The 24663-nt window shown below is 37.0% G+C and overlaps 1 protein-coding gene across 3 annotated transcripts; it reads left to right on the top strand.

Moving 5' to 3' along the window:
* The first annotated feature begins 1096 nt into the window (after positions 1 to 1096).
* kansl1l (KAT8 regulatory NSL complex subunit 1-like) lies at positions 1097 to 24442 on the top strand. Of its 3 annotated transcripts, none has more exons than XM_042336526.1 (16): positions 1097 to 1402; positions 5666 to 6927; positions 12194 to 12326; positions 12848 to 13045; positions 13306 to 13418; positions 14712 to 14907; positions 16642 to 16789; positions 17322 to 17474; positions 19034 to 19177; positions 19479 to 19651; positions 20978 to 21102; positions 21340 to 21385; positions 21479 to 21591; positions 22271 to 22439; positions 22948 to 23290; positions 23994 to 24442. In XM_042336526.1, exons 2-15 carry the CDS (start codon positions 5714 to 5716, stop codon positions 23236 to 23238), a joined length of 3216 nt encoding a protein of 1071 aa, XP_042192460.1. In that variant the 5' UTR covers positions 1097 to 1402; positions 5666 to 5713; the 3' UTR covers positions 23239 to 23290; positions 23994 to 24442. The 3 variants fall into 3 exon arrangements, with proteins under 3 accessions (XP_042192460.1, XP_042192461.1, XP_007898322.1); XM_042336527.1 differs by having other exon boundaries at positions 1098 to 1402; positions 13387 to 13418; XM_007900131.2 differs by lacking the exon at positions 1097 to 1402 and having other exon boundaries at positions 6880 to 6927; positions 12189 to 12326.
* Positions 24443 to 24663: the final 221 nt, after the last annotated feature.

Genomic DNA, 24663 nt, shown 5'->3' with positions numbered 1-24663 from the left:
ACAGACACACACACAGACACACATAGACAGACACACAGACAGACAGACAGACATAGACAGACACAGACAGACACACACACAGACACACATAGACAGACACAGACAGACAGACAGACACACATAGACAGACACAGACAGACACACACACAGACACACATAGACAGACACAGACAGACACACACACAGACACACATAGACAGACACAGACAGACACACACACACACATAGACAGACACACAGACAGACAGACACACACACACACACACAGAGATACATACAGAGACACACACAGACAGACAGACACATCTGACAATTTGAAGCCGCATCGCAAAAGGTCATTCAGCAGCCCTGTCAATCACTAGTCATTGCCGCCTAGAGGGGGGGACCGTACAATTGCTCTCAGCGGAGGACAACCCCCTCACCCCCCCCCCCCCTCCCGCAATTATTCAGGTCAATTGACAGCTGAGACTCCGCCTCGCTCCTCACCCAACCCCGCCTCCACCTCCCACTCCTATTGGCCCGAGGCCTGACACGCGGGACACCGCCCCGCCTTGCGATTGGGTGGGAGGACGTCAATCAAGTGCGCGTCACCAGGACGAGCAACGTCCCGCCTCTCCCTTCCCCTCCCCCCCCCCCTCACCCACCCCCGTTGAGTGAAGTAAGTGGGACTGAGAGAAAAGACAGCAACAGCAGCAGCCAGAGAGCAACGAGCCACGCAAGGGGGAAGGTTCTCGAAAGAGCGAGCGATCTCGACAACAACAAACAGTCGAGGAGGCAGCACGCCATTTTCCTTTCTCCAAACAACGGGGGGAAAAGAGGAGGAAAAAAAAAGCGAGAAAGGAGTGGGGTTTTTTTTTCTTGTTTTTTTTAAAACTCCCTTTTCTTTTCCCCCCACCACCACCACCAACCCAACCACCCACCCCTCCCTTCCTTCCTTCCCTCCCTCACCGCCCGCCCGCCCGCTCTCTCGCTCTCTCTCTCTCTCTCGCCCGTCCGGAAAAAAAAGTAATCATATTTTTTATAAAAAAAAGAATCGTGGGATTTTTTTAAAAAAAAATCCGGTCGAGCCGGAGAGAGCGTTTTGTTTCGTCGAAGAAAAAAAAACTCTCCCTTTTCTCTCCCGTCCTTCATTCCCTCCCTCCCTCCTTCCCTCCCCATTTTATGAATCTTAGTATTTTTGGATATATCGTGTATCACACCCCCTCCTCCTCCCCCCGTGGATGTGTTCCGAGGTGGAGGAGAAGCAGAAAGAAGGAAGTCATTGAGAGCCTCGGGGTGTGTGTTGTGTGGGGCGATGAGAGAGCGAGCCGAGCCGTTTGTTTTTTTTCCTCTGTTTTTCCTCTCCGCGGCTTTGTCGTTGGTTCTCGCGCTGCAGTAAACAGAGCTCGAGCCCAGTCACGTGGTAAGCTTTATTTCCACTTGCAAACCCCATCAGCCGACAAAAGCCTTAGCCTTGCAGCAGCCACTCTTGTCAAGTGTGTGTGTGTGTATATACTGTATTTATAACCTTTCTCTGTGTGTATATTCAAGCGAAAAAATACAGCGTTATTGCTGGCACTAACGATTCCTTGCATTTGATATAGTCCCCCCCCCCCTTATCAAGTCTTTGAAATGTCTTAGCAGCGCTTCACAGAATAACTGGTGAAACCGACTGCATGTTTTCTTGTGTGTGAAATGCGGCAGCCACTCGCGCGCGGAAGTGTCCCACAAAACGTCGTGGCTTAAGTGACCAAGTTGTTCTTAATTTTTTTTGTGTGGCGGGTTTATTACCTGCGGTAAAGCATACCGCCAATCGACTTAACAACTGAGTTCCTACTTACTGCTAGGTGAACAGAGGCATGTGGAGTAAGGAAACCTGCCGGGAATCAAACTCGGGTCCTCTTGCTTGCGAGGCGAGTGCTTTATTAAAAATGATTGAACATCGTATCTTGCACAAGCCAACTTATTTCTGTGTGACTACCTTATGGTCTGCATATTTTTTCTAGAACTTGATCTCTTTAAACTTTCTTATTCTCCATTTTCACCTGCTGAAATGTTTTCTTATTTGCTGTGCATTAATCTTCTCTGCCCCCCCCCCCCCCCCCCCCCAATGAAAAGGAACGGAATGTTTCAAGTGCACATTGAAGCAGTTTTTTTTTAACATTAAACTCGTGGCAAAAAAAATGCAAAAGGGAAAATCGTGGAAATTTGAAAATTGCATGGTTTGCTGGTTTTGTATGTGTTACTCTGCCTGAATTTGTAGCTTTAAACATTACAGGGAAGAGATTTTAAAAGAAAGAAAATCAATTTGACTCGATTGTTGGTAAACATTGTTTGAACCAAAGTGAACTCTTTGAAAGATTAGGTAAAACACTTTTTAAATATAAGATTGACATTGTTGTACTGCAATTTATCCATCAATCAGATGTTTTAGTAATACACATTATTTGCAGAAACTGCACTAGAACTGCCTTGAGGACTGTGCAAGACCACATCAAGTGTCAAAACAGCTTGAGTTTTGCAATGCTTGCAATAGAGCATTCAACCAGTGCAAAACCATCTTTTTAAACTTTCCAGGGAGTCGTGTTCCTCTACCGTGTCACTTGGTCTGCTGGAATTGTGTCCATCTCTGTAATGCACATTAATTAGCATCAAAGTACATTGGACAGGTATACTCAGTCCAACCAAAGTCAAAATGGCAACCCTAGTGGACGGTAGAAGTACAACTTTGCTTGAAGTGAATAAAAGGTCATAGCCAGAATGTTCAACGTTCTACTGAAAGAAACCCATTTTTTTGCCCATTTTCTCTACAATGTTTCTCCTTACTTGAAGATGCATGACTCAGTTCTCTTCCTAGTATGGAACAGACCAATCACCCTTCCAGATTGTCCCTGCACTTGCTGTTATTCAAGTTTGTAAGCCTGGCTGTTGGTATTGCAGGTTATTTGATTGGGGGGAGAAGAGGGAGAGAAGGATTACTGACATGCTTATCAGGTCCTATAGGGGGGGTCACTGGATTTCAGAAATTAAACCATCATTGATTTTCCCCTTTAATTTGCACTGAGATCAGTTGCCATGCCCTAACTGAGATCGGCAAACTCAGGTGTATTTGAACCTAAGACTTTCCTGGTTTAGATGTCTTAGCAATTTAATGGAAGAATTTGTTGAGTCCTGGGAGAAGGTAAAATGCAAACTGTACTGCATTTCGCCCAAATACATAGTCAACCCACTTCACAGTATGAAGGGCTTTGAGATGTCTCGGCCGCTTGATAAGGTGCTATATCAAATACAAAGATTATTATAATCAGTAATTTGACTAAAATGAATGAGATTATCGGGTCAAGTTATAACGTCCTGTGCTCCACTCAGTTGCCTTTATCAGGCAGACACCAGTGTTTCAAGATAAAGGACCCAGTCCCATAATGTCTGATAGGAAACTAGACACACATTGGTAAAGGTAGGTAATTTCTCTAAATATAGAACAGAAAATATGATATTAATTTAAAGCTGTGTAATTTTGATATAGTTAAAATTGGAATAAATAGCTGGAGAACCAACATTTTATGCAGTAGTAATAGCACATTAGTTTTACTTTGTCACATCAGCAGGATACTTGCAGTACTGTAGAGCATTAAGGACAAAATTAAAATTTTGACTTGACTCATTATTTTAGATGAATTTTCATCCTCCCCCCCCCCCCCCCCCCAATCCAACGGTGTACTGGAGTATGGTTTCATAGGTTAGACACATTTGGGAATCTTGCCAAAGTGACAATTGTTCATGTATGAATCTTGACACTGATGAGACTATTGAACTAGTGGGTGCATTAAAGTTGAGCCATGGGTCTTCCAGGAGGGCTCTTGAAATGTGGTACTACTGTTTTGGGGACAGCTAGGTGTGCTAATGATTTGATTATTATTTGTGAAACTTTTTGCAAATATCTTTGTTTAATATATCCTACTGTCCTAGCCATTTAGCAATAGTGCAGAGCTTCTATGTAATATATTGAATATACAATTAATTGGAAATAGAAGTGATTTTTGACAGTGGTTTAATGAAAGATTTTGAGTGGCACAAATTTTATTAGAATTGTGCAGCTATTTCCAAGCCTTCCTGGAGGGTTCATTAATATCATGGGAAGGAGAAAAATAGGAGACTTAAGAGATGGAATTTTATGTATTTTTTTATTCTTTTACTCTGATAATTTATTACAAACATTTCTGTTTTTTTATTAATGTGACTTAAATAGAATGTTTATAAACCTTCTGTGAATTGACCCAGAGATTGCAGAAGTTTTCAGAAATGTTGGTAGTCGAGTTAATTTTTAAAAACATTTTTTTATTGGTATCCAGTGGTCGAATCTCAATATTAACAATTCTATAAACAACATAACCAATTTAATGAATGCAGCATCTTATAAAATGAAGGGTCGGGGTGGGTTAAGATTTTATTGTGCAATAAATTTTATCCCTGCTAACTTTCTGAGGGGAGATTTTTGTTGGCCAATGTGTGTAATTTTGTATACTTTTTTAAATTTAATTATATAAATGGTCTACCCTCATTTACAATTGTAAGGCAGATGGTGATAGTATAGTTTGAAGCAGATTTCTATCATATAATTCATTTTTACTTTACAAGACATTTCCTCTTTTTCAGGTGTATTTCTAAAATGCACAAGTATTCTCTTAAAATGAACAAGTACTTGAGTTAAAGTAATTTGAGTTATTTCTAATTCTCCTGCACAATAATGAAGACACTTTAATTGTTTCTGAGATTCAGAAAGTTTTTTTAACCATAACATCATAGACATGAATGGGTTTTCAAATTATAAATCTAAATTTTTTTTAATTGAAATAAGTAATTTTAGAACCTGATGTAGGAATAACATAGTTTTTTTTTCTATAGATTCTATTTTGGTTTGTTTACCATAATACATAACATACATAAACCTGTGAAATAGATAGTAATGTTAGGTTGGAAAAGCTTTGGTTTTCCATTGACTTGTGAATTAAAACAAGCTTTGTAAGACAATGTATTAATGTAGTCAATAACTGTTGTGTGTATGTAACACCTGCTTTTCCTACTTTTTTTCTCAGTGCCTAATACTGTTACAGAAGTTACTATATATAGGATATCATTGTGTGTTCTGATTTGCAAACAGTGCAGATACCAGAAATGCTGTCGGCAAGAATGAATTATGGCTCCCAATTGCACAATTGAAAGAGCCTCCATCTAATGCCAAAATATGTTGATTGTTACATTATATGGACATAAAAGGAGATAATATCTAGTTTATTAGTACTGTACTTTTACCTTTGAAACTGCTATTGGCAGTAGTCTGAGAGCAGGTATTGTTTGCACCTCCCATGTGATATGAAGATGTGCTGTGGTGACCTTATTGAGATTACTGCTTGCAACTCCCATTCATGAGGTCACTGCAGCAGACTTCTATGTCACATTGGAGGAAGAGGGATGCCATAAAACATTTGACCTCTGGTTGCTACTCAAATGCATTAAAAAACATTTGCAAGGGTTGAGAGTCGCATTCAATAAGTAATGTTTGAAATTATATAATTATTCATTAGAATGCACTTTGTTAGATCCAGAAGGGAATTTATTCTAAATGCAGCTTAGGCTTTTGTGAACAGAGTAGTTAATTGAATTTTTATTTCATTTTGTTCCTTAGGAGCGAAGCTATATTTTTGTTTCCTTGGATCTGCCGTGGAAGCGCTGCATGGCTACAATGGCTCCAGCTCTGACAGAAACAGCCACCGAGGGACATGGATTCCAGCTGTCTTCATCTTCTTTACCTTCGAGTTCTATTGAACTTGACACATTTGTGCACAAAAGTGACACTGCTACAGAACAACAGAAGCTAAATGGGGATTGTGAAACACAGTCTGCTTGGTCTCAACTTACTTATCCACATACAGCTCACGGGCTCAACACTGATGCAAAAGATTTGAAACATTTACCTTATGGATCTGCAATTATACACTCATCAATCCCTAATAATACAGCCTTGTTAACCAGTACTAGTTCATTATTAGACATACTTTCTTTAAACTATAATCTTACTAGTAGAAAGAAATTATTTAATAAGGACACACCAGCTATTCTTACTAAAAATAACATATGTTATGATAGAATAAAGTCAACATCTGCTTCTAATGTTAACAAAAAATATATTTTACCTGAAGCAAATCTAAGTCGTAATAAAAACGGTACAAAAGATTTAAGGGGCCAAAAAAACAGTCCTTTGAAGAGTAAAGGCATGTTAAGTGCTACTAGTAAAATGCATTTGGCTTGTGATTCAGCTTCGGTGAACCTTTATGCTTCTGGTGGTACATCCGCAACTGAACAAGCAGAGTTTAGGCCAAGTAAAATTAATAGTACTTCTAGTGCTCCAGCAGTGCATATTCGTCAGAAAGGTAATTTATTGAATGGTGCCAGACAGTCAGTACTGCAGAGAAAAGAAGAAAGGCTACTCAGTCATTCCACAAGTGCAAGGGAAGCTGAGATGAATACTCAGCTGCTTCAGTGTCTTGGCAGACAGCAAGAGCTAGCTAAAAAGGCCAGCAGACTTAGAAAACGCTTGCAAGAATTCCAGGCAAAACATGTTGAGTACCACGTTAAGCATGAAATGCAGAAACTAGTAGAATACAAGCACCAAAGTCAGGAAGCACTTCATGGCTCTGTTAGACATTTGGATGATGTGTTTAACAGTTCAGAAAATAAACCTGCAGTTATTGCTGAAATAAAACCAGATAACAGTGGGCAGACTGGTTTGATTCCAAATCTCGACAACTGTGAACTCTATAAATACACCTCCTATTCCAAAGCTCTGCTTTCGCACGTAGAAGAAAACGTGGACTCTGATGCAACTGGAAGCAGCTCAGATGGGGATTCTGATAGTGAAGAAATTTCACTGAAAAGGAGTGTATCAGAGTAAGTAGAGCTATTTAGTCATTTTTCTAGCCATTGTGACTAGTAAATGGTAAATTAGCTGGACCTTACAACATTTTATATAAGCCACCTTGCAAATGTTGTCTCCCTCAGCACACTACCAGGGAGTTGATAGATGCAATTTACCTGTAAATCTGATCACTTCAGAGGAGAGAGGTTTTCATGAGCATCTGAATGTGAATAAATAAGAAATATTGAGTAAGGTTTGACGCATACACTATGGATTTTGCAGCATTCCTGAAGCTAATTTGGATACCGTACACTTTCTCTTTTCCACAGCTTAAAGAACTTGGTTAGTTTGAAGATATGCTGGCATAAAAGACTTATCATTCTGTTATGCCTATGTTGGTATGTCTGAAAATGCAAACTAGTATAAATACTACCTAAATGCAGTTTTTAGCATCTAGATGACCACAACCAGCATATGAATGAATAATGTAAAAACTACTGCCATTTAGAAAATTACCTTTCAAAAATTGAAAATGTTACCTTTGCACAAAGTGTGCTTAGTAAAAGTTTGTTCAGAAGATATCTTGAACAATGCTTTGCTTGTAAGATATTGATGTATTTCTAATAATCGTTGCAGTTGGTATAACACCTTTTAATGCTGAAAGATTTAGGAAATGCTGCAGCCAATTTGCACACAAAGGGTCTCACAAATGCCACTAAGTGAATGACCAATTTATCTAGAGGATTGTTGGGCAAGACACTAGCAGGACAAAACTCCCTTTTGTTTTGTAGTTTGATTGGATCTTTAAAGTCTACCTTAACAGCCAGTACTGTTCTGGAATGTCAACCTAAATTATAAATTCAAAATCCTGTTGTGGGAACGGCAAAATTTTGACCAGAGAGGAGAATGCTACCAGTTCAGTCAAGCTACATAATACTACTTCTAAGTTTTACTTCAACCAGATGAATTATAATTTTAGTGACAAATTGGCATCTGGAATATGATTTGCCCAATTTTAGTTTTTCACCTCTATTAGCTTTAAATCTGGCCTATAAAGCCGACTTACATTCAGAGGAAACAGTTTTAAAATTAGGTATGCCCTAAGAATGGTAGGGATAGGGAGTCAGAGTAATAAAGTTAGAAAAGTCCATTGTATCAAATATTAATAATAAAGACAATAATAAATAGAAAAAAACAACTGGGCATATACAGATAACACTTGTAAACTGAATATGAGTTTCTCCAAGTAAATGCAATAGAATGGTGTACATGGTCAAACCTGTTGATCTGGAATATTTATAATTTCATTACAGCACAGGTGCTTGAACAACAGTAAACAATGATTAAATAATCATTGGGCTGAGTCAGTCCAGTCAACCAACTTGCATTTATATAGCGTCCTTCATGTAGGGTAGTGTCCTGGAGTGCTTGACAGTGGCAGAGTCTGACACTGAGACAAGGGGAGATGACCGTAAGCACGATCAAAAAGAAAGGTCTTCAGGTGGGATTTGTAAGTGGGGAGGATGGGGCAAGGTGGAGGGATTTAGGGAGAGAGTTCCAGGGTTTATGGGCGTAGTGGCTGAAGGCTGCCTCCGGCTTCCTGTTTGTCAAGTGACAAATAGGAAGCCGGAGGTAGTGGAGTGGGAGGTCCAAGGATTTTACTTATCCGTTCGAGGGATTTGAAAACTATTGAGAGGATCTTGAAGTCGATCAGTTCAGTAATTGGGAGCCAGTTGGAGCCTGGCGCAAGAACTAGTGTTATGGGGATACAGAGTTTTGTGCGGGTGTATATCCGTGCGGGTAAGTCATCTATAAAATGACTATGGTAATTCTTCTCAATGTCTGCCCAAAATGTGTCCTAAATAACACTTTTTGCCCTCTTGTCCTTTACATTAACGGACCTCTCTTCACTGAACTTAAGCCCTCTTGTCCTACAGACAAGATATATATGAAAGTATAATTCTCAGTTTACCTTCTCTATCCCATTTAGCATTTTATACCTCCATGAGCCATCTTTTTTCAAGGTTGAGGAGTTTTAGCTTTTCTAGATATTTTTTTAAAGCTCATCCCTCTTATCACTAGATCAGCCTAATTGTACTCCTATGCATTACTATTAGCACCGCTGCTCTTAACATCAGAGCTGTGTTTGGTGACGACTCTGATTTACATTTTGATAAATTATCCCTGGCTTCCATCTTGTGCATTGAATTTGGGAGTCGTTAAATGTTCTTTTTAATCTGTTTGTGATTCTGTCAACCACTCAAGCAGCTAGAGGCACATCTAAAGCTTTCTGCTGAATTGAGTCTTCTTTGAACAATAGCTTCTTCCTTATGGCTGGATTTCTCGATCCATAAATCATAAAGTGCATCTACATCTTCCAATCAAACTCATTGTTCCCAGATAAGTTATTTGTAAAACCAAACAGAATTTTACAGATGACACATCATTTCTTGTGATTAATGTTATATTTTGTATGCAAGTAAAACAATTTTTTTCAAATATCTGCAATTAATGAACATCAAACAAGTTTCAAAAACTCTTAAACCGGCTCCATTTTTTCATTACTTCATTCTTCCCAAGTGCTATTTCAATGACACTGTATTAGCTACCTTATTACTATGAGTATTTTATACAAAAAATTATAACTTTCCTTAAGTGGATTGAGGAAGCAATATTATCCCTTTGAATAGCCTCTATAATCTTCACCAGTACCAGATATTTTCCCTCAATAGCTTCCTCTAAAACCAACATAAATCGATCAGCAGTTGACATGTAAACTGATGTGTACAATTCTAAGGAATAGCCAAGTATTTTTGGCTATTCCAACTTGTACATTCACCTTGTACAATGCGATGCAACACAAATTGTATTTAATGCAAGTTTCACCCTTAGAACAGTCACTGCACTTTAAAGTATATTCTGGAAACATTCAAGTCCTCACTTGTTCTTGAGTCTTTATTGCCATTTTCTGGAGGGAATTAGATGGGTAGATGATGGGGGTATGAATGTATGGAGGGTAGGAGGTGAGAGAATAAGAGCAATGACATTTAACAAATGGAATTTTTTTTTATATTCTTTTACGATATTCTGTGGTTTCATGGATAGAAATTCAACAGAATTTTATATAAAGTATAACGTGCACCTCCATCCTCCCCATGTCAATAGAGAATCATTGCCATGTCATCATTATGAAAATGTTATGCCATTAAGTATTAGTGGAAAAACATTTTAATACGTATCCAGAAAATATACATGGTGAAATAAAAAAAGTTCTTAAAATGTTAATATGTATAAATTATCTAAGGGGGCACATAATATTGTTGTGTGCCTCTAACTATTAACATATGTATTAATGGATCTGTCTATTGTATTTGAGGAGAACCCTTGACTTTTCAGAGTGAGGTGCTTCAGGGAAGTTTGGCAGTGTATGAATAGCAGCTGAACTGTAAATGAATGCAGTTATTCAACCAATGAACCTGCAATTTGTTTATTTTTGCTACAGGCAGTTAAAACGTAAACTCTGCAAATAGAATAAAAAATTCCAACGGTGTTTGTGTAGCAACAGTAAAGCAACTGAAACATTTGGGACTTAATGGACAATTTGGGAATGCCTGTCCTGCATTGAAACATCATGGGAGAGAAGCTTTCTATTTTCACAATAAATATTGTTTGTTTTCAAATTTATATACTTTTCAGACTTGTTTACAGTATTAACTCAGTTGATAGCAGTTTCATTTTGATTCAGAAGGTTGTGAGTTCAAGCTCCACATCAGGACTTTGAACTCGCATTGTGTTGATTGTCGCTCAAGTGCAGTACTGGGAGTGCTATGTATTGCTGGAGTGCCATCCATTGGATGAGGCATTAAACCAAGGTCCTGTCTGCTTGTTCTGGATGTTGATGATGTCATTAACACTACTTGAAAACAGAAAGAAGTTGCTCCCAGTGTCCTGGCCAACAATCTCCCAAATAACATTGGTTTTTCACTTTATAGCTATTTGTGGGACATTCCTGTGCAAATATTTGCCTCTGCTGTTGCCTGCAAAAATAGACAGTTAATACACTTTATAGTGCTTGGAGACCTCATCCTGATATGAAAGGCATTATATGAAATGCAAAAACTATTACTGTTATATTCAAAACATGCTATTAGATTTTACTTTGCAGATGTTGTGGATAATTAAGCTTAAATTCAACAATAATGATCAACATTTTGTACAGTAACTTAAAAACAATGTTCCTGTACCCAGCGATCAAGTTCATTAAGGATCAAATTAAAATGAGTTACATTGCTATTGAACTCTTACATCAATAGTTGTAGTCTGAAAGTCTAGTTTGCACTAGTGTGAAAGTAAGTGTATTAAGATGCATGTGTGATAGAAATTGATGTGATCTTGTGGATGTTTAGCTTTTTGTTTCCTATACAAACACCAATGGATTTTTTTTCTATTTGCATTTAGTACAAAATACACAAAAAGTGTACTTTGCCAGTTGTTCATCAAGTTTATTCAGTGAGTAACTGAGCCACAGAAATCAGGAAGGTCTAAGGTTCTATAGGAAGGAATATAATTAGCCTCAGTGCAAGATAAGCAGAGGAAAATTAAACTGTTACTCAGCCGGCTTCTAGGCTGCAGGGAAAAAATGTCGTCTATGGAAACAAAATGGGCCATGATTGACTAGTCATGTCACACAGTTAAGTCGTGGTTGGGCTGATTTCCATGATTCACCCTGGTATTTATGAAACAAATACTGCTGAATTTTGATGCTAGAAAAAAAGTGTACTGAAAGTTAATTGAATCTGAAACACTAAGTGACATTCCTCCCCATCATCGTGTATGACTTTTACAGCCTTTTTTTTATTTTTGCATGATGAAAACATTCTCTTGTGAACCCCATAAAACAGGTGGAACCCACAGGGGGCACAAGGTATGTTTGTGTCTAACGTCCAGTTCTTTGAAGAAACCTGCTTTTACCACACTTATTTTTCTAACCAGAATTCTTCCCATAAGAACTGAATGGTGCAAGCCCAACCATGCCTATGTAATTTGACTAAAACATAAGCAAATAATTAATATTGGCAACTTTTGACCGCCTGAAATAAACACATTTCTAGTTACATTAACCCAAAATGTCAATGTTGGATGGTTTCTTTAATTAAGTGAATACTGATATCTCCAAGATCCCTATAAAACATAAGATTTATTCACGGAGGAATGTTAGGTAGCAGAGGTTCAAAATGTAACTGTTTAAGAAATTGTGAATTTTAAACCATTCATTTTTTTTGCTAATGGTAAGCACAGGTCTGAATGGAGATGGAACATGGATCGAACTGGCATTGCAAGTCGCTGGACATGGCTTCAAGCCCAGATCTCAGAGCTGGAATATAGAATACGGCAGATAAATGACATCTACCGGCATATACGTGCTACAAAGGTGCTCTACATTAGAAATTATATAATATAGTTTTAATTAAACATATTTCAGAAAAATGGTTTAAACAATGGATAGGATTTCCTTTCATATAAGGTGCTGTCTGAGCACAGGACATTGATGTCATGGTTATAAATCATATTCTGTCATGCTACACGCCATTGTTTCATATTCCCAAGCTGCCTTTTGGTTTACATTTTTAAGATAACTTTTAAGCTCACATATTACATACCAGAAAAGGCTTTGTAAAACACTAATAATCTTTATCCTAGCATGTGACTGACTTCATTATGTGAAAAAGAGGTGGTTAGAGGGAAGAAATATATATATAAATATATATATATTCTGTGTGTGTTACATATATACTATTTCGTCCGTTATTTTGATTTCCTATGGTACCTTCATGGCTGCTATTCACGGGCATTTTTATGGTTGGTTGATTAGCTGTAAAGGAAAGGTGGTTGGAAATTACTTGAAGTAGATAGTTGTTTTTGTCCACTGATCATTTCTGTGTAATTGTCTAGGGGATGGTAATCCTAGAAGAATCCCAGCCTTCCAAAGACATTCTGAAAAAGCAGAAGTGTTTGACAGAAGCAGGAGCTTTACTAAATGCAACAGGGGATAATAAAACCTCTATAGAGAAAAAGGATTCAACTCCGGAATGCAATTTGGAAATGTCACCAAGCAGTCCTTCTCTTCTTTTGAGAAATATAGATAAACAGGTAAAATGAAAATACCTGTTAAGTTGTGGCTGGATCTAGTTGGATTCTTAAACTACTAGTGATATTACAATCGATCTGTTTGTGAAAGTCATTAAAAGTGCTAAGGAAACAGAATTTTGCAAAAATTGCCTATAATTATAATATATGTAGTAACAATAGATCAGAACTGGAAAAAGAATACAGTATTGAGGTTATTGGTTCATGTGCAAGTAATAGCAGAGGCGCTGAGCTTGAAAGGATTGTTTATTAATTGTCTGCAGAGTGCACAGCTAACAGAATCAGTCAACAGTTTGATTCCTCCGCTCAACTTATCTCCTGATTCTTCTCCTGTCTCCTCTAAGCCTTGCAGACGACTTGATGGAATTAAATGCAGGTAGGTGATATGATTAAATATACTTTTGATTTTAATTTTCTGGGAGGAACTACACCAACACACACTGTACAGACTGAGCAACTGTCAGTCCGACACAGTAGCCCCAGCCCCTCACAACTGTCAGTTTATTTGTTAAAACTCATTTGAGTTAAGTCTAGTATAAGTTTATGTATAGGTATATGTGTCCATAAAAACTTTTTGTTCACTTTAACAACCTGAATCACTCAGGCAGAAGCTCATAGAAGGCAAGGTCTAAAATTTCAACTTGGGAGATCTTGCCACTATAGTCAAAACAGCTGACCACATGGCTGGCTGAAAAAGAGGGTGACCTCTTCCCGGTACCAGGCCGATCATCGCGAGGGTTCGCTGAGTGGCCCAGCGATGTTTTCCTGTGCTGCTCAATGTCAGAATTCACTGAGCCACCCCGGCGCTTAGTGTGGTGATACAGGTAACTTTGTTCCGATGATGTATCCGATATTTTATTGACTAGGATGTATAGAATGTGATGAAATAAAGGGCGGGAGGAGGCGGTGTCCCATATTCACATTTTGCATGAGAAGTGGCTGGGATACTGATAGCATGATGATATGAGCTATGTGATGATAGAAGCCTGTGAGTTCAATGTACTTGTATGGGGTAGACCACCTAATCTCCTGTCCTTTGTTCCTCATGACCTTGGACTATAAAAAGTCCCAAGATCAAGTGAGTTTATTTTCTGCAGTTGCCAAATAGGTCTGCAATATCCTATCACTGGAGGATGTAAGCTCTTTCTTGGAATTCACAACTTTTCCAGTTATATTTGTAGCGCTGCTCAGATTTGATTACCAAGCCAAGGAGTGGTTTTGAGGATTGTGCACGTGTGAAAAGTCATTGGTGTTTTCTGCCCATGTACAGCATTGATAATATTCCTCAACAGAGCACGATTGTTGATTCTTAGAACTTGGATGGTGCCAAACCTGCCTCTTTGCAGGAGATTGATTTTCATCCTGTCATTGACCTTTTCTGAGATAACATGCAACTGTCTGGCATCAAATTATGGTTTAGGTCATGAGAACTTTTTGCCTTCTTATGCAGAACAAGTATTTAACATTTTAATTTTTTTAATCTGATTGTCACTCAACAATAATTTCAAATTTTTTTTTTAAACATTTTGTCTTTAAAATTTTATGAAAATATCATCTTAAAATAGTTCCTTGTTGTAGTGGAAGGATAAGCTAATTTCATTTAATTGTATTTGTCTTGCACCATATTTATTTAAAAATATCTAAATGAGAGCTTTTGTTTGGCTGTTAGTATTTTAGGTGGTGATGAATCCAGCTCTTCAAACAGCTCTGTTTCAGAGGAACGTTTTTCTAAGAAAAAGCACCTGGACAGGACTGCACAGAGGCTTCTCTCTGTGGATGACACGTGTGCATCAGCCAGAACTAGGCCTCTTCGAACATGGCATAAACGAAGACTTTTCAGCTCTGTATATAATGGAAGCAGAAAGGTGAGTTACTTTATTCAATATGTGTATGTATGACAAAAAAGTGAATTTTAATGATTATCAGTTTGCAGAAATTAGAATTTTCTTTGGTTCAGCAATCAAATTCCTTTCTTAAAAAAACCCTACAATATGCATATTGTATTTATGGTCAAAGGCTAAGGTTCCATGTTATTTAAGTGAAATGTCAGTATTATTCATGATGGGGAGTCCTACGTCCTCACATGATTATCAAAGCAACCACTTACGCATTGCCCCTGAGTTAATGCAGTACCCAATAATATGAATTTGATGAAAATAGCATTGGAATGAGGATTGTAATAATATAGGACTGAAAGGTACTGGACAATGACATTGTATTATCAACTAACTTAATTGTGAATCACATTTCTGTAACCCTCAAAGCGATAGTTTCTTGATGTAGCCTTAAACTGCAGTCAATATTTGCATATCTTATACATGGATGTAAACACAACACTGCAATCTGATGTTATAAAGCTTTGTAAATCAGTAATCTAGTTAGATTAGGTACAAATGTCTAGAGCACAAAAAGGTTAACTTTTAGAGTCAATTTTATGAATGTTTAACCTTCTAATTTTTGAAATGTTTACTTTTCCCTCCAGTTAATAGATGGTAACTAGGCATATGGTTCTATAGAAGATGAAAAGGAGGGAAATAAAAACTAATAAATCTTATCAGGGAAATGATAAAGTAATTGGGAAAGAATGCTGACTGTCCATTTATTTATTAAAAGGCCGTGAATCTTACAAGTCAAAAATTAACATGCACATCAATGAAATAACCAGGTGAACAAACAGATTTGTTATGACTGCTGGTTATGACATGTTGGGTTGTTCGCATATATTAGACCATTCAGCTATTGATTCCGTTCTGTCAGTTTGTTACAAAATAACAGATCTTTTAATTCCACTTTTCCTACCTTTTTCCAATGCCCCTTAACCTTATATTTTGTTTTCTGTCTACTTACATTTTGTTTATAGGAGTCATGGTTTTTCAGGTTGATATGAAAAGCTTGCAGAAGAGTGCTTTATCCTGCTAAATATATTTATGGATGGGTGAAATTATTCAAAAGGAGCTCATAATTTGTATTTGGTCGCTCGCCTCCACTGGCTCCCCATCCCCCAGAGGATCGAATTCAAGATCCTCATCCTCACCTACAAGGCCATTCACGGCCTCGCTCCCTCCTACCTCTCCGACCTACTATCCCCCTACCTACCTGCCCGTACCCTCCGTTCTGCTCCACATCCCCCGCCCCAACCGCCCTACCATCGGTGGCCGGGCCTTCAGCCTCTCAGCGCCGAGGCTCTGGAACTCTATCCCCCAGTGCCTTTGCCTTGCTTCCTCCCTTTCCTCCTTCAAGGCCGGTCTCTTTGACCGTGCCTTCAGCTCCTCTCTAGAATCTCTAGCCCCTCCTCGCTCCCTCCCTTCCCTCCCCTGACCATTTCCCCCCTGCTCGGGTCCTGACCTAACTGTACAGCGCCTTGGGACGTCCTCCTGACGTGAAAGGCGCTCAATAAATGGAATCTTGTTGTTGTTGGTATGTAATTTACTGTAAGGTGTAGATGTACTGTATTTTGTAGAGGAATGTAAGATTCTGAATGATCTCATTAGTTCTAGTTTTCAGTTGGCATGGTTCCATTTGTTAGAAACCTATATGTGAGATGTACTTTTAGTAGAATTTTATTTTAACATGGAAATTGCATTGTGTACACTCAATAGGCTACAGCTATGCAGTGTAAATGTTCCTGGCCAACATTCTGTAAAATCTGTGGCTTCAATATGGCAATAGACTCGATGACAATGACCTTGGAAGAGCAAGTAGCTCTGCTGGATCCTTGCTTCCACCCAGTGTTGTCATTCCATTGTGGTAGGGGTGATTATATAAGCTTTATTTTGTTTCTATTACTAGAGCATCTTATTTAAAATGTTGTATTTTTAAACTTTTTCTACATTGTTGTTTATTATCTTATCTAATTAGAAAGTTTATGGGGGACTTTAACTTCCTATAAAATATACTTTGTTTCTTAATTCCCCAATTATCAAATTAATTCTTAAAACAAGATCTAGATTCAGTAATTGAAGTTATTTCCTTTATTGAATAAATTGCTTTCTCTGTTTAATTGTTTAAGTACAATATATATCTATATTAATTGAAAATTTACATATTCTTATTCTGAGTATTTTGGTGACATTTAACTGTTTTGAAACCATTTTCACTTTAATGGTCATACAGATTCGTTTTGTATTAGGTTTTCTTATTTTGGGACTATATGTACCTAAAGCCCTTCAACACATGCTTGTATTAAAAATGTCTGTTCTCTGTTAGTAAATGTTTTATTGCATTATAGTTGAAATCATTTTTGCTCTAAAGAAATAACTTCCTTCTGTTGTTTTTATAGATGTTCCTCTTAATATACACTTACAAGCTGTGTTCTATAAGGAGGAATGGAACAATCGACCAATTCCATTATTTATGAATGAATTAAAGTCTTCCTTATCAAACAATACACCTTGTAAACCCCATACATGTGATGATAACTTGGTTTTGGCCAGTAAGTAAAATGGCAGCTCTGTAAAAAAAAATCTTACCTATTTACTTTCTCTTATTTTAAAATTAGTTTTGTAAGTTTATGCACAATGTATTTACCTTTAAATCATTTTTGTTATACGATAGGGGCCTTTTTTGATAATTGGATCATTTGGTGTTGGTATCCTATTCTTATTTGATACTTTAAGAATCACTAAATTTAAACCTGCACGTTAGTCCCCATTGTTTACAGGAAGCATCCACACTGTTTGTGGTGTACCTATGGCTTAAAGAGTAAATAAAGTTCAGAGTGATCCTCTAAATCCTGGGATCTGTCTCCTCTTGCATTTGGCTTATCCAGTGATGTCCATTATGAGGCCAATTGTATTCTGACTTGGTTTAGAATTTAGAGCTGTTTAGCATACCTTTATAAACATTCACCAGTCTGCACAGTTATGGATTATATTGAGTCCAGGAGCCAGCAATATTTTGTTCACAGCGTGCCAAACAGAGTGACTTCAATTGTAATTGAAGAACTATTTTCAATCCTTTCAAAGATGGATGGAAAAAATGAAGGCCTGTCATTTTTAAATTGTTAACTGGATCTTCTGATTTAATATAATAATAATAATCCTTGCATTTGATATAGTGCTTTTCACGTCGGAAGGACGTCCCCAAGCGCTTAAAAATATACATTTTTATCATAATTTAATTCAGTAGTTCTATCGAAGCAGTGGTTGAAAGCTTTCGGCAGGCCTAAGAAGGCAAAGCCATCTCAGTGGCTATTCCTTTCTGTAATCAACTATTCCAGACATCACTGCAACACTGAAAAAAAATGACTTAAAAGCCGAAATAGTGACTCAAACATTAGGATTATTTGGTCAATGCAACATAAATAGCCAAATAATCAAAAATATAATTTTAAAGAAATGAAATATTTTAATTAAATTATTATTGGTCGTCTTATTGTCACTTTTTCCTTCTTTGGTACTTCTGAACTTCTTCAAAAACTATTTTGTGCCTATTCAAATATTTTGTCCCACTTTTTTAAGAAATATTACTTATTTCAGCTCCCACCACCTATTTGGGACACAGGTATAATTTTTTAAATTAATTTTCATCAGCTCAAAATTAACCTTTCAGATTGACATGGTTCCATTTATTATTGCAGTTGTATACACATTTCTGTATCCCCCTGCTCCCCACCCGAGAGATAGTTCATTCACTGATAATTATTCCAATCGATAATATGTGCAGCAGTTTATTTGAATAACTTGAATAACTCTCTAGTAAAAATTTGTTCTATTCCAATATGTAACAATAGTTACATAGGACGTCCTTGGGACGTCATCCTGATGTGATACCGCTACACACATAATGTTTTGTTGTAATAAACCTTGCTATATATGATGTATGAAAACTTCTTAAATGAAAAGGTGCGACTAACCATATTAAGAATATTAAGGCAACTGATGCTTAAGACAGGAATAACAGATTGATGGTAACGCACTTTGATTTTAAAAAAAATCTTCAAGAACTCCAGAAAATATTTTCATATTTGTTGTACAATTAATTATTTTGTAGGATGCAATGGCACTAAAGACAGTTATGCAAAGGTGCCCAAGCAGCATTGGAATGAGTCACCATCTGCCGCTAAGACTCCAACAGAAGGGCTAAGGAAATCCTTCAGAGAAATAAAAAAGAGACATTCTAATGAGAAAACAGCTGGTAAGGACAAATTCCTTGAAACTAGTCTTAAGCATCACATTTTTGATATCGTGCTAACTAATTTATTTGTATAATTCAACTTCATAAACAATATAAATGGATTGTTTGAAAGACAATGGTTTTACATATCCAGTTATTTTATATGAAGCAAAGCAGCTTAAGGTTACATTATGCTAAAATTGATGGCTACTTTATTCATTTGCAATGATGTAATGTTTATTGCTTTTAAAAGTTGTTTATTTTTGATTTTAAAGGACTTTTGAAATATTTATGTCGAATTTTCTTTTCCTAAATTTTTCAGTTGTAAGTAAACGACATTGTGGTCCAGAGAATTCCAGTGAATCCCCATCAGCTTCATCAATGAGACACATACAGACACCAGTGCCTGTTCAGCAAACTCCATGTTCCAGCCCAATAGATATCTCAACACCAAGATCAACACCATCCCACAGACCATTTTCACAGATGAAAGATGTAAGATAAACTATTTTATCTATTTGGTTCATACAGGACTTGTTTATTGAAATTGAAAATCTGTAAGTGCATCAAACTTACTCTAAATTTGCAGCATTCTCACCTCTGAAAATTGTAGGTTGAAGTCACATGGGACTTGAGCTCATAGTTAAGACACACATTCCAATAGAATATTGGATTGTACAGCACAAAACTGATGACTCAGCACAACCAGTCCATGCTGGCGTTTATACTCCACACAAAACTTCACCTATTCTTTACTCCCTCCTATACTCTTCTATTGCCCTCTCCCCCATGTAAAGGTCAAGCTTCTTCTTGAATACATCTATTGTATCTGATTCAGGCAGCAAGTTCCAGAATCTCACCACTCTCTGGTTGAACTAGTTCCTCCTAAATTCTCTTTTGGATTGCCTTCTCACAATCATACTTATTTGCCAAGAGAAGTGGATTGAATGTGTATTTTGTGGGAAAAAAAGGCAATTTGTTGTGTTTGCCAGACTGGCAATGGCATGCTGTACTGTTAATGGCAACTGATTAATCTCCCCTGGTGCCCCAACACACTCTGGAGTTCCCAATCCTTGGCTCTTGCCAACCTGTGCTGAATAATCTCTGGAATTAGGTAGGCAGTGTCCCTCCAGTGAAGGGAGTTTGCAAAATAATAATCCTTGTATTTGATATAGCACTTTTCATGTCTTTTAGACATTTCAAAGCGCTTCGTAAAATATATATTTGTGGGCGAAATGCGGCAGCCAATTGTGCACAGCAGTGTCCCGCAAACAGTCGTGGATTGAAGTGACCAATTTATTTTTTTCTTGAGGGATTATTATCAGGAGTGTGGAGTAAGGAAACTTCCGCATTCCATTTCCACACAGGGATATTTCCTTGTGTTAGTGGCATGTGGAATTCTAGGCTTGTTTGGATATCCTTCAGCATTGTAAAGTGTTTCCATTTACGTTAAAACACCAGGCTGACCCAAAACAATGCCGTGAGTTTCTCCTATGCAAACATGATATTCTACGTGACCTGCAAAATCCAATCTGGATATACTTGTGGCCAGAATTATATCTGGGACATTTTTTAAAAATCTTTGTCAAGGCATATTGTGAATAGTGTTTAGACATGATGTACATGATGCAAACTCAATTAAAGTCAGGGATGTTAGTTGCGGTATTGTCTATGAACTTGTTCCTTCAAAGTTTCAAGTTTCCTTTGTGCTATGAATATTTTCCTGTTAGTACACCTTGGATTATGTTTCATATTGCCAAGAAATTATTTCAGTGTAGGAAATCTGTAGCAAGTTATTCATTCTAGGTTGTACCATTATAGAATCTTTTACGACAAAAGCAGCAAAGTGAATTCTGCTATGATATTGACAACATTGTGATCCCCATGTCGTTGGTTGCCACCTCCAAGATAGAGAAGCTTCAGTATAAGGAAATCATCACACCAAGGTGAGTACTGTTTTATATTGTTCCTATTTTGCATCATTACAAAAGTACACCAAAAATGGATTGTTTATTTAACATTTCTACATTTTTTTTATAAAAAGTGTAAATATTTTAAATTTAGATAATGGTCAACAGTATAAAATTTAAAGAGATGTGAAGGAGCTCAATATGTGCCTATTTTCAGATGACTGATCTTCCAGTAGTAAAAACTAATCCATGCTGATTTGTTTTAATTGACAGCTGGCGAATTGTTGATATGAAACCTTTGCATTCACGGGAAAAAGAGGTGGGTGTGAATTACATATTAAGTCTTATTGAAAGGCCTTTATTTACATTTTTAATTCAACTTATTTTTAATTATCTGTTCAACTTTTCACAGCTGGAAAACACTTCAGATGAAGCATTTGCTTCACGGCATAAAAATTATGAAGAAAGAGAACAAGCAAGGTGGTTCTTGTGGGAGCAAAGCAGATGTCATCGAAGAAGTAACAGGCAGGTGTACTAATACAACACTTAGGCTAGAGATTTAAATTCTTAATTCCTTAATTCTTAAAATAGGTGTTATGCAATATTCACAATTACTGATTTTGTTGTATTATTGCAGATGCTCTTTCAAAATATTTAAAATGAAGGAAATTATGTATGGGAAGGCTACATAAACCAGTTATAATTCTAGATGAGATTACTTCAAGCTGTTGAAGGGAAAATGTTATAGGGACCTTAAGTGTAACCAATTCACAGCACTTCATTGTTGCTGAATGGGCAGAAAAAAGAAGCTATCGAGTCTTGAATTACTAACTTTCATATTAGACCTGAGAAAAAACATTAGTGACTTTGCAGCTGTTTTGTGGCACATTGTGATGTGCAAATTGCCTTGTTCTATATATAGTCACTATATACAGGGTGACATTTTAGCTATCCTATTGTAAAAAAAATCATGTTTAAGATGTTTTAGATATTGTAATGGCATCACGACTATTTGGACACCTGAATTTTAGAGAAAACTCTGAAGTGCTTTGAGATGTTTTGACAGTAAGCATAGATTGTAACCAGATCAGTTTCAGGTAAAATACACATTGCTGTCTCTTTTCCCCTCTATAATTTAAAGGCAGATAAGAGTATGTGTTTTATTGTACAGACCTCATTATATCACTGCTGCTTCTTTCTTTAGGATATCATTTAGTAAGAACACTGATGGGCATTTGACCTCACCGCTTCCACCTGCTTCTTCAGACAGTGAAAACCAGTTCAACCCCTGCAGCTCAGTGCACTGTGTGTCTGAAATAACACAGAGTGAAGAGACTTACTATTTGTCCCTGGAAGGAGTACATGATCAAATGGTATAGAAATATATTTAGATAGTTAAAGAAACATAGTGTGTCTTTATATTTTTAAACCATATCAAACAGTGTTGTTAAATAAGATACTATATTGGTATTTTCCCAAGTTCCTTCATGTAAAATTATACCCAAACTTGTGTGCATTCTGTGATCATTTCCATGGCAGCAGCTGAGTGGAACAATACAGTAGGATGCAGATTCTTCTGCACTCATGTTTTATTACAAATCTCAATTGGGTTGTCTGGGGAGGTGTTTCTGAGGAAAAGAGGCTATAAAATAGGAGCTGGGCACTTGTATGCCCTCAATTGGGGTGGGAAGTTATGCAGGACTAAAAAAGGGGATAGGACTTGCAATATTTTATTTCTTTAAAAATTGCTAAATTCATCCTTGAATAAATTCTGTACATAAGCCATATGAAATTGACCGGTTCTAACAATTCAATCACCTAGATTTTAAAAAAAGTACAAACCCTAAATCACTTTTGTAATGAAAACTCCTTTATTTGCAGATTGAATGCCCATGGAATTGTCGCACTTTTCCTTTGAGTGACAAAGACATAATTGCCTTAACTCAGGAGGACAGTATTCCATGTGGCCCTCTACAAATCTCAAAGTCTTGCTTCGCATCACCCAGTTTGGACACTGCAGCTTATAACCTATCCTCATGTGTCACTCCTCCTTCAGTTCCATCACCATCTACTGGCCAGGTAAATGCTGGTGCAATACAAGAAGAAATAGCACAGCAAGGTGAATATAGAGTCAATCACCGGAGTCACATTACAAAGAAACAATGGCGATAAACATGGGGAGTTATTTTGCAAATACAGGAGAAAAATAATGAATAATCAAAAGGTACAAAATTATTTTTCATTGAATAACTTGTGTTAATCTTAAATTTTTTCTTGTAAGAAATGCTATTCAAATCTTTTGCTTGTTATGTTTTAAATTTTTTGAATACTTTCTTCCCAGATTCTAATTAAATGAAAAAGAAAGGAGTCATTGGGTACAAAACCCTACATAGCTATAGTACTACCCAAAACAGTACAGACTATGGAAATCAGCAGAGATCTAAGCACAGTGATAATTTAATTGTGGGTCTTCAAATCTGGAAATATTGTTAATTATTAACATCTATATCCAAAATGGTTTGGACATGTAGCATTCAAGTGACTGATTTCTAAAAATGTTGTAGTAGTAAATAACCCCATGGAATTTACATCTCCTGCCCCCCCGCCCCCCCCCCCCCAACACTCACACACCATTTGCAGTGATTCTGGAATTCAGAAAGGTTTGTATTGCTGATGACTAGTTCTAGTTGTGGCTTACTACCGATATTACCAAGCCAGGACCTTTGAACAGAATGGAGGCCTAACCTAATTAAAGGTTCATCCCCATATTTTCTACATCAATTGTACAAGGAACCCTTATGCATGAATGTCCTTATTTTTGTTCTATGGAAAGCTGATCAGTAACCAAATCCATTTAATTTTTGTTAAGGTATATGATTTAGACTGGAAATTTAATTAAATACAACTTCTTTTATATCCTTCTGTAGACTAAAACAATAAATTGAAGGAGACAACCACAACAAGAAGCCACAGGAGGGAATCAAAATACACCTGCAATACGCTTTGGACTGATTTTAGTGCAAAAGCTCTAAAATGCAACTCAACAACCATGCATATTTTGAATCAAATTCCAGTGGCTGCTTAACATCAAAGGAAATGGGTGCAGATCATTTGACAGAATGTCAAAGTCTGAAAAAGCATCCAGTCCAGTGGAGAATTTACAGTGCATTAATGGACATTCAACACTATGCTTTTACTGGGCATTTCTGCATATTTGACCAGCAGCTGGCTCTGTGGTCCTAGCAATTAGATCAAGACAATTCTTGAGTAAATTTTATGTGTTCAGATGTTGTTCAACTGCTTGTTCTGTTTTATTTTGTCACACCTTGTTGCCTTGTAACAGTTACTTTTTAAAGTAAAGATATTTTAGTAAAGATTTATTCGTCATTGTTTTGATATATTCTGGGCAGCAGATATAATGTACTTAAGGCACAAATAGCTGCAATTGTGATCAAGAAGAATTTAAAAATATCAATTGAACTAAGATCATTTGGCAGTTTTTAGGCTTGCTGTGGGGACAAGAAAACTTTTTTTTATATACAAACTAACAGAGGAAGACAGTATTATCTTCTCTTTACCACACACTGCCAGTCTATT

Source organism: Callorhinchus milii, unplaced genomic scaffold (genome assembly GCF_018977255.1).
Source record: "Callorhinchus milii isolate IMCB2004 unplaced genomic scaffold, IMCB_Cmil_1.0 Scaffold6, whole genome shotgun sequence".
NCBI classification, from domain to species: Eukaryota; Metazoa; Chordata; class Chondrichthyes; order Chimaeriformes; family Callorhinchidae; genus Callorhinchus; species Callorhinchus milii.
Note: the sequence above shows the minus strand (reverse complement) of the source record. Positions and strands in the feature narration are given on the sequence as shown.